The sequence below is a fragment of the Scyliorhinus canicula genome, chromosome 4 (genome assembly GCF_902713615.1).
Source record: "Scyliorhinus canicula chromosome 4, sScyCan1.1, whole genome shotgun sequence".
Classification (NCBI taxonomy): Eukaryota; Metazoa; Chordata; class Chondrichthyes; order Carcharhiniformes; family Scyliorhinidae; genus Scyliorhinus; species Scyliorhinus canicula.
Window position 1 is genome coordinate 68742899 of NC_052149.1, and position 18113 is coordinate 68761011.

General features: G+C 44.8%; 1 protein-coding gene across 1 annotated transcript in view; it reads left to right on the forward strand.

Annotated features, from left to right (window-relative positions):
- Positions 1 to 18113, forward strand: part of ankrd13c (ankyrin repeat domain 13C) — a 132313-nt gene that overhangs the window by 47811 nt on the left and 66389 nt on the right. Inside the window, exon 3 of the mRNA XM_038794398.1 lies at positions 17683 to 17787. Coding sequence (XP_038650326.1) covers positions 17683 to 17787 — 105 coding nt within the window. The remainder of the gene's footprint in view (positions 1 to 17682; positions 17788 to 18113) is intronic.

Genomic DNA, 18113 nt, shown 5'->3' on the forward strand with positions numbered 1-18113 from the left:
AACATGTGGCCACTTCCGAGAAGGATGATGAGTGCCGCCGGACCATCAGGGGCTCGGGATAATTCCAGGGAGGAATCAGATGACCAGCTGGAGGCTGCTGGACCGGTGGTAGTGGCAAGCCCTGAGGGCCAAGGAAACTCTTGTACTTACCCACTTCACATAGGACATGGCCAAGTCCGTCATTGATACTGTGCCCAATTCCCTCCCTCCCAAGGTATGTATCACATCACTCCAGGGTGCAGAGACTGTGTTGGCACCATCAGCGGGCCACTGTCGATGGCAGGGGGGGTGATTGTAACCTGCAGAGAGCTAAGCACAAGTGCTCCTCAATGTATGCCAGTCTGACCCCTGCCTGTCTGCTGAGTGCTTGTTCACATCCATCACCTGCACGTGTTGTGCCTGGGATGGGGAGATGCCTGAAGAGATGGGCCAAGGGTTTGGATGTCGGCCTGCATGGTGGAAGAAAGAAGTGCCATACTGGTTGTGCTCAAGAGTTTTTAATGTGTCACAGGTGTCATACAATTCCCCATTCTCCCGATGGTGCCGCCCTATTCTCCCCACCAGCCCCTCGCCCCCCCCCCCCCCAACCTAATCACACCCCCACCCTCTTTCCCACCCCTCCTCTGGTGCTGTCAGTGATCCTCCATGTGCTTGGCCTCGCTAGCTCTACCGCAACATCTAGGTGTGTCCCCAGGACGCACATCCCGTGGCCTTCGATGCCCCTGGCGGGCATCCTCTGGGGCCGGAGGGTCCCGGCAGACTTGTCGATGGACATGCACAGCCGTGCCCCCTGTCCCATGTGCTGGCCTCCTCGGAGGGGTGGAACTTGGGGGAGCTGATGGTCACCCTCTCCATTCCATGTGAAGGGTCCAGGTTGGCACCCAGTGCCCCCTCCTCCCGGTCAGTGCTCATAGGGCCCTGGGATTTACCTTGAGACGGAGGGGCAGCTGGTTTGAGCCCCGGTTGCCCCTGCATCACCTGGCTCTGACAGCTCCCCAATGTCTGCATCAAGGTGTCGATGCCCTCAGTGATGTTCCACCCTGATTGGGTAATGCTCTGCAGTGACTTTGAAATGCCCATCTGCAACTGGGACGAGCTCTGCTGCACCTCGGGCATTCCCATCTGAGAGTGCGACATGTCCCGTAGCACCTCATCAAATTCAGCCTGGTACTGAGTAACACCCCCAGCGAGTCGGACTTTCTGATGAGACCCTTGGCCGTGGCCATCACCGACTGTGTGACACCTTCACTAATTGTGCCGATGTTGTGCACCAGGCTTTCCACTATGGTCGCCATCCTAGCAGTGTTGGCCTTGGTGCTTCGTATTGCCAGCGACATCTCCTGTACCTGTAGCCTCTGAGACTCCTACAATCAGTGTTGCTGACATCTCCCTCTGAATGTCATGGCCGCTACCTAATATGTCCATGAGCTCCAGTAACCTTGTACCAGAGGCTCAGCATCAGGCTGGGACCCACCTGGGATCCAACAGACCTCCTCTGACTGTTGTCTTGCCTGGGGGTTCCTGCCTCCACCTGATGTGCACCAACAGCTGTGTGGTGCTCACCATATTGTGCCCCAGAAGCCTGACAAACATTTCTCACGGAGGTGCGTGTGTCTGCACCGTTGGAGGATGGGGATGGCTGTGGCGCATTGATCGTGTCTTCCTCTGAGCTCTCCTCCAAGGTGTGTTCTCATGGGAGGCTGGAGAGGGGGCCACCCGGCATTGGCGGCATCATCGGCTGGAGGACCTGCAGGAGAATGGATATGTGCTCAGTGGGAGGGATGGGTCAGTCAGTATGGCAATAGCAAATCCCATTTGACAGGTCCTCCAGGTGGGGCCCGGTGGTTCCTCACCTCTGCGGCTTCCACCAGCCTCCAAGTTGGTGACCGCTCTGTCCTTGACCACTCCTGTCACCTCCAGGGTCCGTTCCTCGAAAGTGGTGAGGATTCTTAAGTCTGGGCCCTCTCTCGACAGTTGTGCGAGAGCTTCTCCTGCAGAGACACAGAAAGGACATCATTAGCCACACGCATGGTTCGCAGTGGTGGAGGGGCGGTATGAAGGAAGGGCTAGGGAGCGTTGAAGGGAGGGTTATGGGCCGTGTGGAGAGTTGGGAGGGGGATGCTCGCGTACGGCGTAAAGATCTCGGTGCGGTTGGAGTTGGGGTGGAGGGTGTCTTCACTCGTGCTATGCCCGGACTTGGTCATTGACCTTTTTAGGGCATTGGAGGCCAGTCCTCCTGGTAACGGTCCCAGAGCTTACAGCCGCTGCCACCTCATCCCAGGCAGCACTGGCTGCCTTGTGGCTCACCCACCGGGACCCGGGGGGGGAACAGGACATCCCTCCTGGCCTCCACCGTGTCTAAGAGCCTGGCCAGGTCCGCATCGCCAAATCTTGGGGCCGTCTGCTTGCCGGCTTGGTTGCGAGCTCACTGGGGTTGGCTGTGCAAGAGCTGTTTAAGTGCTGCTCCACCTTGTTTGCGTGGGGCTGGTGAGTAGTGGATTCCAGGCGAATCAGCTGGCGACCCTTGATTTGTGGCGAGAAGCCAGTGGGGCCTCATTAAGTAGACCAATTAACGTTGAATAGCATTGCCGACCTCGCTGGGTTGAGTGCTGGGATGCTCGCGGCAGTTCCTGCTCGCTACCACATTTGGAAATCTTTCCGGAGAATCACGCCCAATATCTCCTTCTGTGTCTGGGTGTCATTTGTTTCATGTTACTGGTGTGAAGTCTCTTTAGATGTTTTATTATTGTAAATTCTATCTGAACGTAAGCTCAGAAGGCAAATTTTTATTGTATGCTAGTCACGCATGCCATCATGAGCAATGGTGGGCACATAAATTCTGAAGTATAACTGGGGTTAATGGTCCCAGATCAGTTTCAAGGCTGTTCTAAAGCTGTATTCTCCAAGTATGTGGAACTGCCTTACAATACTAATAGTTCCTATCTATGACATCACTGAAGTATCTTGGAGGAGAGGAGACTTGAATCGACCAAAAGTGTCTTGCACATGCTAGAAATGAACCATTAAGCAGAAAATGTTAGTGAAATCCATGAGATCAAGTTAACATCTGTGCAGAGAACTGAAGATATTTTCCAACCTTTCATTAGGAACGTAAAGTGAAATATAAACAAGCATTGGAATGGATTCAGAACAAAAGGGAGGGGATAGCACTGCTCCTTCCTCAGGTGAATGGAGAGGTATGCTAGTCAAGCATGCCTCTCCATGTTGGTGATTGAAGAAAAGCACTGGGAAGGCTGATGTGGTAAAACAGGATAAGATAGTGGAGTTTGTTAAAGTGGTAAAGGAAAGCCCAAGTGAAGCGAAGGAGGTGCAAAAGATTGTACAGCCTGATCAAGAGGTGATTGATAAGAAGGTGACAGATCTCTTTAAAGAATTTACTTGTGTGGGTAAAGTTTACTCGTGTATCAGGAGGAGCAGGTAAATAAGTCATCATTTTAAAATATACGGGAGCTAGTCAATCTTTAATGGCAAGAGATGAGGAGTTATGTAGTTTGGGAAGAATGTTGCCAGAAAAAGTGGTAATATGGGGAATTCAGGGTGAGAGGAGTAGCATTCCATTATAAAAGATAAGGTTGGAAAGTCCAGTGAAGAGTGGTGAAGTGGTAGTAGGAGTAATAGAGAAACTTATCTTTAATTTTTCATAGATTTTACAGTGCAGAAGGAGGCCATTCAGCCCATCGAGTCTGCACTGGCTCTTGGAAAGAGCACCCTACCCAAGGTCAACACCTCCACCCCATCCCCATAACCCAGCAACCCCACCCAACACTAAGGGCAATTTTGGACACTAAGGGCAATTTATCATGGCCAATCCACCTAACCTGCACATCTTTGGACTGTGGGAGGAAACCGGAGCACCCGGAGGAAACCCACGTGCACACGGGGAGGATGTGCAGACTCCGCACATACAGTGACCCAAGCCAGAATCGAACCTGGGACCCTGGAGCTGTGAAGCGATTGTGCTATCCACAATGCTACCGTGCTGCTTGTCCAGCAATACAGTCTATCTTGGGTAATGATATAGCTGGATTGCAAGTGGGAGTGATGCCTACTGTAGTTGATAAGACAGTGGAAAATCAGACATCTGAAGTGTTGAAGGGCGAATATCCTGGGATCTTTCCAGATTGTGTAGTAAGAAGGTCGCAAAGTCACAGGTTAAAACAAGAGGAGAAATCAAAGAGTGAAGATGACGTTGAAGTGGAATTATCAGAAATGATTTTTGATCGGATGGTTGAAAAAGAACAAGAACAGGTGGAGGATATTTTTAGTTCAGGAAAATTGACGGAGTTACAACAAAAAGATATAGAAATAAAACATGTATCAGAAAGCATATACGGAAGAAGAATCTGAGTGTATACCAGAGTGTTATTACCATAAAAGTAATGTGTTGATGAGAAAATGGAGACTTTTACATATGCAGGTGGATGAAAAGTAGGCAGAAGTTCATCAAGTAGTATTGCTGGTAGGGTATAGAAGGGAAGTGTTGCGAGTTGCACATGAGGTACCAGTGGGAGGTCATTTGGGAATAAAGAAAACTCGAGCTGAAATCCAGAAACATTTTTTTTGGCCTGGACTACATAAAGATGTAGTTAAATTTTGTCAATCATGTCACACATGTCAAGTGATGGAGAAACCTCAAGCAGTGATAAAATTAGTGCCTTTAATATCCATTCCAGCATTTGAGGAACCTTTTACAAGGGTCCTAATCGATTGCGTAGGACCACTTCCGAAAACACAAAGTGGAATCAATATCTTTTGACAATAATGGATGTGTCTACTAGGTCTCCAGAGGCCATTCGAGTACGTAATGTTACAGCTAAAAAGATTGCGGAGGATTTACTTAAATTACTTAAAACTAGATATGGACTACCCACAACAATACAATCGGATCAAGGTTCAAATTTTACCTCGAGGTTATTCAAAGAAGTTATGGATAGTTTAGGAATAAAACAATTTGAATCAACTGCGTACCATCCAGAATCGCAGGGAGCGTTAGAATGGTGGCATCAGACATTAAAGACAATGTTGCGGGTTTATTGTCAAGATTATTCTGAGGATTGGGATAAAGGAATTCCATTTGTACTGTTTGCAATTAGGGATGCACCTAATGAGTCAACCAAATTTAGTCCTTTTGAACTAATTTTTGGTCATGAGGTAAGAGGACCACTTAAATTGATTAAGGAAAAATTGGTGGGTGAGTAAGGAAATCACATTATTGGATTAAGTATCAAATTTTAGGGAATGATTAAATAGAGCAGGTGAATTGGATAGACAGCATTTAAAAGTTGCACAAAATGTGATGAAACGGGTAGTGGACAAGAAATCCAAAGTTTGTAGTTTTGCCAGTGGAGATAAAGTTTTAGTGTTGTTACCAGTGGTAGGTGAACCTTTAAAAGCTAGGTTTTGTGCACCGTATCAGATTAAAAGGAAATTAAGTGAGGTGAATTATGTGGTACAAACACCACACTCACCGAGTGTGTCATGTGAATATGCTTAAAAGGTACTTTGAAAGGGAAGGAGAGAAAAAGGAGGAGGTTTTAATGATTCTAACTCAAAGTGATGAACCAAATCCAGATGACTGTGATTTCAACATACCTCAAATTAAATTGGAAAATGAGAATGTTCTTAAACATTGGGATAAATTGTTGAGTTACCTTCCAGAGGAAAAACAAACTGACCTGAAAGAGTTATTGATATCACATGGGCAAGTTTGTGGAGATAAATTGGGAAGTACTAAAATGGCTATACATGATGTAGATGTGGGAAATGCAGTTCCAATCAAACAACATCCATACAGACTTAACCCTTTAAAATTGGCACAGGGTGACAAAGAGATTGATAGTATGTTGAAAAATGGCATAATTGAAGTGGGTTGCAGCCAATGGAGCTCACCCATAGTGATGGTATCAAAACCAGACGGTACCCAACGGTTGTGTGTGGACCATAGAAAGATTAATGCAGTTACAAGAACGGACTCTTATCCTATCCCACGTTTGGAGGATTGCATTGAGAAGGTGGGACAATCAACTTTTATTTCCAAATTGAATTTACTTAAAGGTTACTAGCAGGTACCTTTATCCAAAAGAGTGAAGGAGATTTCAGCTTTTGTGACTCCAGATGGTATATACCAATTCAAAGTTATGCCATTTGGCATGAAAAATGCCCCAGCCACATTTCAATGGTTAACTAACAAAGTTGCGTCAGGATTACCCAATTGTGTGGTATACATTGACGATCTGGTAATTTACAGCCAGACATGGACAGAACATTTAAAACATGTGATAGAGTTATTCGATCGACTTCAGGAGGAGGGTTTGGTGATAAACCTAGCCAAAAGTGAATTTGGAAAAGCCCAAGTCACTTTCCTTGGAGTTTCTGATACCCTCAAGACGAAGAGAAATATTGCGATTTCTTGGCATGAGTGGATTTGAATGAACATTTGTGCAAATGTTTTGTAGCGTGATTGCTCCATTGATGGACTTGCTTAAGAAACGTCGAAAATTTTAATGGACAGCAGACTTTCAACAGGCATTTGACTGCCTGAAAACTGTGATAACCAATGCTCCTGTGTTGGAGAATTGCAAGGGACTCTGTGATCAGGTTGAACTAAATTATCTGACTTTAAAGAGAAATGCCGCAGCGTAGAGCAATGGACAGATCGTGCAGAGACCTTCTTGTTCAAAGAGACTGTTAATTGAGAAGGATTTCAGTTGGAGTAAGGAGAACAAAATGGACTATTATTATACTTGTTTGCGTGTGTTGTCTTTTGAAACAATAATGTACATTTACTGTGTTCATTTCTTAAAGGATGGTGAAAAGGTGAAAAATGAAACCATCTTGAAGTTGATGGTTTATTTATTTTTCTTGGGGGGCGGGGTGGGGGAGGTGTCATGTGAGAGTACCCTTTAAGAAATTGGTGTTTAAGAAACGTACCTTTAAGAAATGGAGCTGCTCATGTTACTGGAGTGATGTCTGAGTATGGGTGGAGCTGAGCTCCACTTCTTTTTAGTTTCAGTTTGAGAAAGAGCTTGGGTGTGTCTGTTTTTCAGGGAGCTGAATCTGAAGTTATAGGTGAGCTGCACTGCTGTTGATCTCTACCATCAAAAGACTATCTATGGTTCATTTGATGAATTCAGAAGAATTATAAATGTTTTCAGTCTTGAATGTAAACCCTAATGTGTTCCTCTTTGAAGGTTTATGTCTTTTGGATGTTAAAAGGACAGCATACAGGTTACTTAGTGTTTTATTTTTTGGGGGGTGTATTTGATTTACTGGTTGCTAAGATGTTCACTGTTTGTTTGAGAAAGGTTAACTTGAGTTCATAGAATAAACATTGTTTTGTTTTAAAAGCCACTAGTCCATTTTCTGCTGCACCATACCTGCAGAGTAAGCCGTGTGCTCCCCATACCACAATCCAATAAAAGTTGTGGGTCAGGTGAACTCCATGATACACTTTGGGATTCTCTAAACCCTGGCCCATAACATCAGAAAATTATAAAAGTTTCTTGGACCAAGCTAATGGGATAGAGGCCTGAAAATTCCAGTTTTGTTTGGATCTTTAACTTGCATCTGAAGGCAACTACTTTTTGTAATTTTCAGCATTGTATTTCCTGTAATAATTTGTTGAAAAATTGGGTGTGATTGTTTTACACACAAGCTGGCATTAAATCTGAAATTACCAATTTTGATGAAATCCCCACTGATATGAGTGTGTTCCAATTTAAAACACTGGTTTTGTGTGGTGTATTATTTGTTTTGTTATGCTCTTCACGTAGCATAAGCTGCTTCCTTGATGTGCACTCTGACAAAGGAAGGTTCAGACTTGGAGATAGCTTTAACACATTTATTTAAACTGTTAACAATTCTCCTACTTGGATTCGACACTCCTGTTAATCCTGCTTATAGCTACTTAGACTGACGAACCAGTCTGCGACAATCCAGGTGGTGGGTATGATGTGTTTCAAAACAACCCTGTGTACTCACTGAGTGTCTCAACTGGAAAGAGGAAGATCATGTGTGCTGTGTCCTTTTATATGGGTTGGTATAATGCCCTCCTGTGGTAGTGTCACCTCTGTGTATCGTGAATGCCCATTGGTCGTGTCCTATCTTACTGGCCTATTAGTTGGATGTCTGTGTGTCATGTCGCTGGTGCTCCCTCTAGTGTCTAGCTAGTCTACGTGTATTTACATTAACCTCTTGTGTATTTACAGTGATGCATATCACCACATTGTTTTTTTGGATATTAGTGAGAAACATTGATGGAAACAGTGAGAACTCCAGCCTCTCTTTCATTAAACAACAATAAAAGTATTAAAGTAGAAGAAAGATAATGAAACACTACAAAGAATAATCTTGTACTTTGGCACATTATCAGTAGGCACTAATCCCTCAACGACGGGAAACCAAAAGCATCTATTTCCCTCGTAATCCTAAACTCTACTGAGAACCCCCCCCCCCCATCATTTCCCAAACAACAATCAAAAGCTATTGGTGAAATATAGCCAGTGACTACCAAACCATACAGCTTAACTGACCAGGGCTTGGGAATGGTCTTCGATTAGGCGATGAAAACAGAAACTAACTTTTTTTCCTTCAGCACTTCAACTCTCAATGAGCAGTTTCTGGAGGTTGTCTGTCTGTGACTCCCTCTGTCTCTGTCTCTCTTTCTCTCTCTCCCCCTTGTCATAATATACATCCAGGTATATGATGGTGTGCAGACAGGCAGTGAATGACACACAGGATGACCAGTGAGCACACACAACACAGCCAGGACACAACCACTATAAAGCCAGAGGGGACTAGTTTTCCCGCACTCTCAGGATCCAGCCTCTGAGACAGTCGGAGCTTGTGAGCAGCAACTAGAACAAACACTATGTGGTAGTAAGATAGTCTGGTCAGGTTAGCCTCAGGTCTCCAGTCAAGTCAGCATAGTGTCAACCTACAGTCAAGCATGTATTATAGTTATTTGTTCAATAAAATCGTGTTGCATTTCTTCAAGTGTTGGAAGCCTGTCTCTCTCTACTGCATCAAACGCAGTCCACGTAGACCCAGCTTGCCCAACACATCACCCCTCTCTCTCCCACCCTCTCCCCCTCACCCCTCTCTCTCTCTCTCCCTCTTTCCCTCTCTCTCCCTTGCTTCTTCAATGCTCTGACTACTAAATGCATTAATTGCAAAGAACACCCTGCTCCCTATTCTTTTTTTTCCCTTCATTTCACTTAGTTACCGCCCAGACATGGTTTTTACAAAATACATGGAAGTTTGATTTTTACTTGTGCAAAAAAACATTCCTTTTAATAGAATCCTACCATTTTGTGACACAATACTGTAGAAATTCCACATCTCCCTCTCTTTCCCCACTCCCCACTCTTGTGGGGAGTGGGGAGTCTTCAAAAATAATAATGACCAGTTGGAATACTCTTGTCACCTGTTTTATACCAGTTTCTGAAATTGGTGTTACTGACGGAAATAGTTCCTTTGATAGCATTAAAAAGGCCACCTTACCTTTGCCCTTGTAGAATGGACTTCATTATTGATTTCTGTTTTGCTTTCAACCCATATAACTTGTAAATAACTGAAGGAATGAGCAGTGGATCTGCCTGCAATTATTATTGGCCATGCTTCTGAGAGTTTTTATGTAGAATTGCAAAATATTTGGTGTAAAACCGGTCCTTGAAACCCACTGATTTATGTCCATATTTCTATTCCATATGACTTCCTCCATGTGTCAATGGTGTTTATGTAATTGTATTTACTGCCTAGAACTTCGCCTCCCAAAATCTCTTTACTCCTTGTTATGGTTACTGGATAACCGCTTGGCACTATATTCCAAGATCAAAACCTTCAGTGCAGACTTCACTTTTTAATAGCATACCAGGCTCAATGTTGTGTACAATAGACTTACTGATTTTTGTGTTTTGAATAAATGTTTCTCTAGTATATTGCCATCTTCTGCAAGCTTGTCAAAATCTTCATTGTAAATGTATGAAATGGAAGAAACACCCCTACCTGCACCTCCCCATTATCATTAGTCTCCAGGTACCTCTCAATACACCTCTGGACCCGCCCACTCACCTCCTCGTCCGCTAGCAGCCCCACCTCTAAAAGCCACAGCGGACGTTGGTCTCTCTCCTTCCCCAGCTCGAGGTCCACCCAATGCGGAGCGTGATCAGAAATGGCAATCGCCGAATATTCCGTGTCCTCCACCCTCGGAATCAGCGCCCTGCTCATAACAAAAAAGTCAATCCGGGAGTAGGCCTTGTGGACATGGGAGAAGAATGAAAATTCCCTGGCCCCCGGCCTCGTAAACATCCATGGCACCCCACCCCCCCCCCCCCCCCCCCCCCCCCCACCCCACAAAATCTGGTCCATAAACCCCCTCAGCACCTTGGCCGCCGCCGGCCTCCTGTCCGTCCTGGACCTGGAGCGATCAAGTGCCGGGTCCAGCACCATGTTGAAATCCCCCCCCCCCCATTATTAGGCCTCCGGTCTGAAGATCCAGAATCCGGCCCAACATACGTCGCATGAACCCCGCATCGTCCCAATTTTGGGCGTATACATTGGCCAGCACCACCCGCTCCCCCTGCAGCCTGCCACTTACCATCACATACCTACCGCCATTGTCCGCCACAATGCTCGACACCTCAAACGACACTCTCTTCCCCACCAAGATCCCCCCCCCCCGGTTTTTTGCATCCAAACCCGAATGAAACACCTGCCCTACCCACCCCTTTCTTAACCTTACCTGATCCGCCACCCTCGGGTGCGTCTCCTGGAGTATGGCCACATCCGCCTTCAGCCTTTTCAGGTGCGCGAACACCCGGGCCCGCTTTGTTAAGTAATGGGTTAAGAGACATTGCAATTAGTTGTCTCATTTATGTTAAGTGTTCAATGATTGTCTCATTTATGTTAAGTGTTCAATGATTGACACTGATATGTAAAGGGGCTTCAGGTGGACTCTGGAGCTTGTGATGATCTGTAGAGTTCTGTGCAGAGTGAGTTTGAACCATTAAAGGTGTGTTGGTGAAAAAGGAGCTGAACTCTTGCCTCTTCATACCACAGCATCTAGTGCATGTTATCAATGGTAGCAGAGGATGGTTGCTGTGTAAATGTGAAGGCTTGAAAGATACAATTTTGCCAGATGAAACCAAGGAGTGAAAAAGAAAAGGGAAACATGGCTGAACCCAGGACAAAGATGGCTGGTTATGATTATCCTCCCCTATTTTCTGAAAGGGAATCATACGACCAATGGAGAAGTGCAGTAGTTATGTGGACTAAGGTGACTGCTTTAGGAAAGAGAAAACAAGGTATGGCATTGGCTCTTTCTTTACCATATGGCAGTAAAATCCGAAACAAAGTGCTTTCTGAGCTGGAGTTGGAAGAGTTAGATTCAGAAGAAGGTCTGGTGACTTTATTACTTTATATGGACAAGATTTATAAGAAAGATGACTTGTTAAGTGCGTATGAAGTATGGTCGGATTTTGATAAGTTCCGGAAAATGGGGGATTTATCTATGGAAGACTATATAATGGAATTTGGCAGACTATATAAAAAGCTGCAGAAACACAGGCTGGAATTTCCACAGTCTGTGTTGGCCTTTAAATTACTTGACTGTGCTAGAGTGAGCAACATGGATAGGCTCCTGGTTTTGACAGGAGTTCAGTTTACGGATAATGATACCTTATTCGAACAGATGACAGCACCTTAAAATTTTTTTGGGGGGAAACATTCAATTCCAATGGCTCTGATGACCCAAATAGGTCAGCCTGCTATAAGGCAGAATATGGAAGATACACTACTAACAGGATGGAAAAATCGTATGGCTACGAACAGGCCTCAAGATTATAAAAGAAGACCGAGACAAGGAAATTATGAAGACAGAAACCCAGTTAGAACCTACTAATAGAAGTAGAAGCCCACATGCACGTGAGTTTTGGTGGCTTCAAATAAATTAGATGAAAAAGTTATCAAAGATGCTAAACAGCAAGAATTGCATAGTTGGAGTGAATTTGGGGTATACACGGAAGTACCGGATAGGGGACAAAAAGCTCTATCCCACAGATGGATTTGTACAGAAAAGGTTCTTCCAGATGGAACTTATAAGGCAAAGGCCAGGCTTGTGGCAAGGGGATTTGAAGAAAACTTAGACGTTCAGGACTTAAGGGTAGATTGACCTACAGCAGGAAAGGTTATTTTAAAGATCTTCTTGGCTCTATTAGTCACAAAGGCATGGGACTGCAAATCTATAGATATAAAAGCTGCCTTTTTGCAGGGGCATCAGCTCCAGAGAGACATTTTTCTCCGTCCTCCTAAAGAAGCAGCTAACACAGAAGGGGTACTGTGGAAGTTGAACAAATGTGTATATGGATTAAATGATGCATCTAGAGCAGGGGTTCTCAACCTTTTTTAACCCATGGACCCCTTTTCCTCTTAATTTTTTTTTGTGGACCCCCATAGCCATTCCACAGAAAAAAAAGCTTCTTTTATGCGTGGTAAACTAATCCTAAAGTCCATCTACCTTACCGTGAGGGTTGGAAACGGATTAGCGGTATTTTCGTATGTTGCCAAACTTATTCTAATATGAAAAGTAATGAAAAAGTCTTTTTACTGACTAAATTGAATTAAATTACTCTAAAAATAACCAATTCATATCAAATATACACAGTTTCTAGTGATTACTGTGTTAAATTATTCATTAAACTTGTCAAGGAGAAACGTGGCATAAGCGTCAGGTCAACCGTGGGTATTTAATAAGCTGCTTCTGTCATTAAAGGTCCTCCGGGCTGTTCTTAGGGGACAATAGCCCAGGCAATCTTCAACAACAACTGTCATTAAAGCACAATAAACCCATTTGCATTCAACCGGTTTGGATTTTTTTTTCTCAGAATACAGTACCACAAAAATAAACACAGCAAATGCACCTTTTTGGTTCTGAGCCCCTTCAGCCCTCAAGGTAAATTAGATAGATTATAATCTCTCTTTGACCTTTGTCAGTGCGAGAGAGAGAGAGAGAGAGAGAGAGAGAGAGAGAAAGGTGAATATTCATCATGAAAACAAACATTTTTTTCTTCTACTTGATTCTCAGTAATAACAATTGTTCTGAAGTAGAATTGCTCTATGGACCACTAAAATATCACCGTGGACCCCCAATTCGGTATTTTTTTTGTGTGGACCCTCATAATGTTACATGGACCCCCAGCATTTGAAACTCATAGTTTATAGTGATGCGTCCTATGCAAATTTATGTGATGGAGTTTCAAGCGCAGGAGGTTTTATAATTTTTCTTTTGGGGAACAATGGTAAATGTTGCCCTCTTGTGTGGGAAACAAAGAAAATAAGGAGAGTAGTCAAAAGCACTTTGGCTGCTTAGACATTAAGCTTAGTGGAAGTGGTGGATATGGCCTTTTATATAAAACAGATATTGACAGAAATTTTGGGATTAGAGGATTTAGGTAATATACCTATTGACTGTCACATTGACAATAAATCTCTGTGGGAAAATATGCACTCTACAAAAAGAGGTTACGGATAGACATCGCAAGTTTAAAGCAGATGTTGGACACGGGAAATAATAAAAATTAAATGGGTTGACAGTAGCTATCAACTGTCAGACTGTTTCACGAAAAGAGGGGCTAGTTCACGGAAACTTTTAGATATCGTGAATGAAGGGCGCCTGTTTCTGTGAATGTTTTTTTTTCTTCTACTTAAAAAAAAAAAAAGGGGGCGGAATCAGGTGTGTGTTTTAGTTTCTTGAAATTTTAGTTTCTTGAAATTTTGTTTTTACCTAATTGTTTTTTTTCTCCAAGGAAGGGGAGACTGTTAAGTAATGGGTTAAGAGACGTTGCAATTAGTTGTCTCATTTATGTTAAGTGTTCAATGATTGACACTGATATGTAAAGGGGCTTCAGGTGGACTCTGGAGCTTGTGATGATCTGTAGAGTTCTGTGCAGAGTGAGTTTGAACCATTAAAGGTGTGTTGGTGAAAAAGGAGCTGAATTCTTGCCTCTTCATACCACAGCATCTAGTACATGTTAACACGCTTGACCGGCCCATTCAGTCCCCTTACATTCCAGGTTATTAGCTGGATCAGGGGGCTACTCGCCAGCCACGTGCGCGCGCCCCCGCACGACCCGTTCTCCACAGCGGCAGACCCCGCCCCGAGCTCCTCTACCATCTCCAGCCCCCCCTTGGCCATTCCAGCAGCAACTCTGGGGGGGAGGGGGGCAGCCTCCCTTCCTAGCTAGGTCCCCCCCCTAGCTGCGTTGCTCCCCCCATTGTACTCCCGTGAGTCAGCTGACTACTGCTGACCCCGGCCACTCCCGCCCACACCATCGCCACCCCCCCCCCCCCCCCCCCCCCCCCCCCCCCCCCCGCCCCAGTGTAATGCTTCCCTTCCCCTCCCTTGCCCACAAGCTGGCACTCGTGCTTCCCATTCCGCTCCCAGCGCGAGAAAAAGCCCGCCAGCTCCGGCCCCGCCCCCTTCAACCCTTAGTGCGGGAAAAAGCCCGCGCTTTCCCCTCGCCCGGCCCCGCCTCCTCTGGTGCAGGTCCCTTTTCGGGCCCAGTCTCACTATCCCCATCTCAGGCCAACCCCCTCCCCCGCGAGTCCCCAGTAGCCCCTGCCAACCATCAACCCCCTAGACTGTTTACCCACCCCCCCCCCCCCTTCACGAACCCATCTGGCGGGCCTAATCAAAACAATGCCCTATCAACCCCCAAAAAACAAAGAAAGAACCCCCCCCATGGAACACAACACCACAATCCCCAACCATCCCACCACTGTGACCCCCTCGTCCCTGACCCTTAGTCCGAGTCCAGTTTTACGGCCTGAACAAAGGCCCAGGCCTCCTCCGGGGACTCAAAATAATGGTGTTGATCCTTGTAGGTGACCCATAGACGCGCCGGCTGTAGCATGCCGAACTTCACCCCTCTCCTGTGCAGCACTGCCGTCGCACGATTGCAACCGGCCCTCTTCTTTGCCATCTCCGCGCTCCAATCCTGGTAGATCCGGACCTCCGCGTTCTCCCACCTGCTGCTCCGCTCCTCCTTGGCCCACCTTAATACACACTCTCGATCAGCAAACCGGTGGAACCGCACCAGCACCGCCTGCAGCGGCTCACTGGGCTTGGGCTTCCTCGCCAGCACTCGGTGGGCCCCCTCCAACTCCAAGGGCCCCTGGAAGGCCCCCGTTCCCATCAAGGTATTCAACCTGGTGACCACATAGGCCCCCATGTCTGATCCCTCCAGCCCCTCCGGGAGGTCCAGAATCCTCAGGTTCCTCCGCCTCAACCGGTTCTCCATCTCCTCGAACCTCGCCTGCCATTTCTTGTGGAGCGCCTTGTGCGCCTTCACCGCCAGGCCTAAGATCTCGTCCTCGTTCTCCGAGACCTTTTGCCGGACCTCCTGGATCGCCGCTCCTTGGGCCATCTGGGTCTCCAGCAGCTTATCGAGTGAGGCCTTCATTGGCTCCAGCAGCTCTGCTTTTAGCTCCTTAAAACAGCGCTGGAGCAGCTCCTGCTGCTCCTGCAACCACTGTGTCCACGCTGCCTGGTCTCCGCCCGCCGCCATCTTGGTCCTCCTCCCTCACACCTTTCTTTGCTGCAATGCTGCTTTTTTAATCGCCTCGCTCCTGGTCCAATCCATACACTAACAGGGGAATGTTGCTGTCCCCTTCCCACACCGGGAAACGTCGAACAAGCGCCGTTGCGGGCCCTAAAAAGAGCTCAAATGTCCTTTGCTAGCGGGAGCTGCCGAACGTGCGACGTAGCTCTACATAGGCGCAACCGGAAGTCTCAAGATAGGATTTTAGACCAAGGTTCCGTCTTTTTGGGTGTATGCGATATTGTGATATTACCGTAAGTGCAGAGAAGTTCTTTGTCCAAGCCAATTCTTCATTCTAAACCAACACCAGTAAAACAGATTAACTGATTATCACCTTCATTTGTGACATTATGCTTTGTGCAAATTTAATCTGAATAAATAAGAGTGATTCCATATCGACAGCACTTCATTGGTTATAAAGTACTTTGGGATCTCTGCCGACTGGAAAGACACTTAAAAGTGCAAATTTTTCATTGTTATATTTAAATATTGTATATTATTGAATAATATACTATATTATAAATAACCCAAATCTTTTATTTCCTAGTTACCATTACAGCATTCCAAATAAGTGCTTTCAAAAACTAAGATGTTTATTTGGAAATTTGAGTTTTTAAAATAAGGTACTGGTTAAGGAGGTTTCATAGCTAAGTTCTCGATTGTGGCTTTAGAGAATGGTTTGCTTGCGAAAATATATCCAATAAAGCTGGTCCACTACTTTGAGTATTTTTCAATGAACTGCCCAGTGATTTGGTAAGTGATTATGTCCCGGTGATCGTAGTCTGTTCAGTAGTGGAGAATATTAGATCTTGTCTGAAATTCCCTGCCTTTTGTGTGTTAGTAGGAGTGATTGTTTAAACATCAGGGAGGATAATACGGAGTGAAAAAAAATTGCAATTGTACTGAGACTAAAAGCAAAATTTAACATCACCAACTTTTGATTTCATGTCCTTTTTTACTTCAGTGTTGTGGTTTGTGTAGTTTTTAATCATTCGGTCCTCCGATCTCATACTTGAAAGTATACAGAGAAAATACAGACGGCTGTGATTCCATGCTGGAGCTTGAAATCTTTCTTCATTCAATAGCAATTTAATTTGCTCTGTTTACCTGATCATTAGGCTGTATCTTTTGAAAGGAAGAGGCACATTTCGACATGGCTCCGTTTTACTCGTAGAATAGAGCAATGTGTGATTTGAAATCTTATTAACGTTTTTCTTTAATAATCAGACTTGCTGTAAGTCATGCCATGGGAGCTCTTTTGGAATGTTAACAAAAATGTCAAGAAATTCAGTTGCTATTCCAACATTTTTACTTTGCCTTGCACTTAGTCTTGCATTTTAAAAAAAAAGTATATTTCTTCCTTTTCTCTTCCTTCAAGCATCTTCAAAGAATTTAGGAGGCGATGGGGAATGAGCGTTTGGGGCAATTATGATTGTTCCCACCCCAGCTGAAAGTTAACTTGGAGTTTTGAGGGCAGCATGGTGCGCAGTGGTTAGCACTGCTGCCTCATGCGCTGAGATCCCAGGTTCAATCCCGGCTCTGGGTCACTGTCCAAATAGAATTTGCACATTCTCCCTGTGTTTGTGTGGATTTTGCCTCTACAACCCAAAGATGTGCAGAGTAGGTGGATTGGCTACACTAAATTGCTCCTTAATTGAAAAAATTAATTGGGTACTCTAAATTTTTTTTAAACTTGGAGTTTTGAATCTGAGTCTTATCTCACCTTTATGGCAGTTTTGTACTGCCTTTACTAACTAAACATTTGATTGAAATTCTCAGTTTGAATACTAATTTTCTAATTTTCCTTTAACTGCTGCATTTTTCTAGCTTTCACCATACACACTTCAAAATTGCTAAGTAAAGATGAAGTATTTATTAATCATTTAAACAAGCTCAGATGAGTAAAATCCACTTGCCGGTGATTCATTTTAGATTAACTGAATATAACAAGACAACTGTTAAATTCTTGCCCTTGAAGTGAAGTTGGAGCTGGTTATCCAAACTTAACTGTGCATCATAGTAATTTGGCTCAACTCACTGTACTTTATGCATTTTCTGATTGCAGAGTGTGCCCATTTACTTCTAGCTCACAACGCTGTAGTAAAGGTGAAAAATGCTCAGGGATGGAGCCCGCTGGCAGAAGCCATCAGCTATGGAGACCGCCAAATGAGTAAGGCAATCTAATTTTTGTTTAATTACAATTTGGAGTAAACCAAATTGCGTTATTATGTATCTTGTCCACTGCTCCCAGTATAATTTTGGGACAGCTTTGATGCAGTCTGTCTGCTGAAAATTCTCTCTTTTGGAGAGAATCTATTGATCTCTCCCCACCATCTATATATAGTGGATATGTTGATGTCAACTCAATTTTGCCTACTTTCTGAGGTAGCCAGTGTAATTATGCAATTTCTGTCATTCTCCAACTAATGCCACTGACATATATAGTGCACTGAGTAAATCAGTCTCCTACTGAGGCAATTATCTTTCATTTCTCAC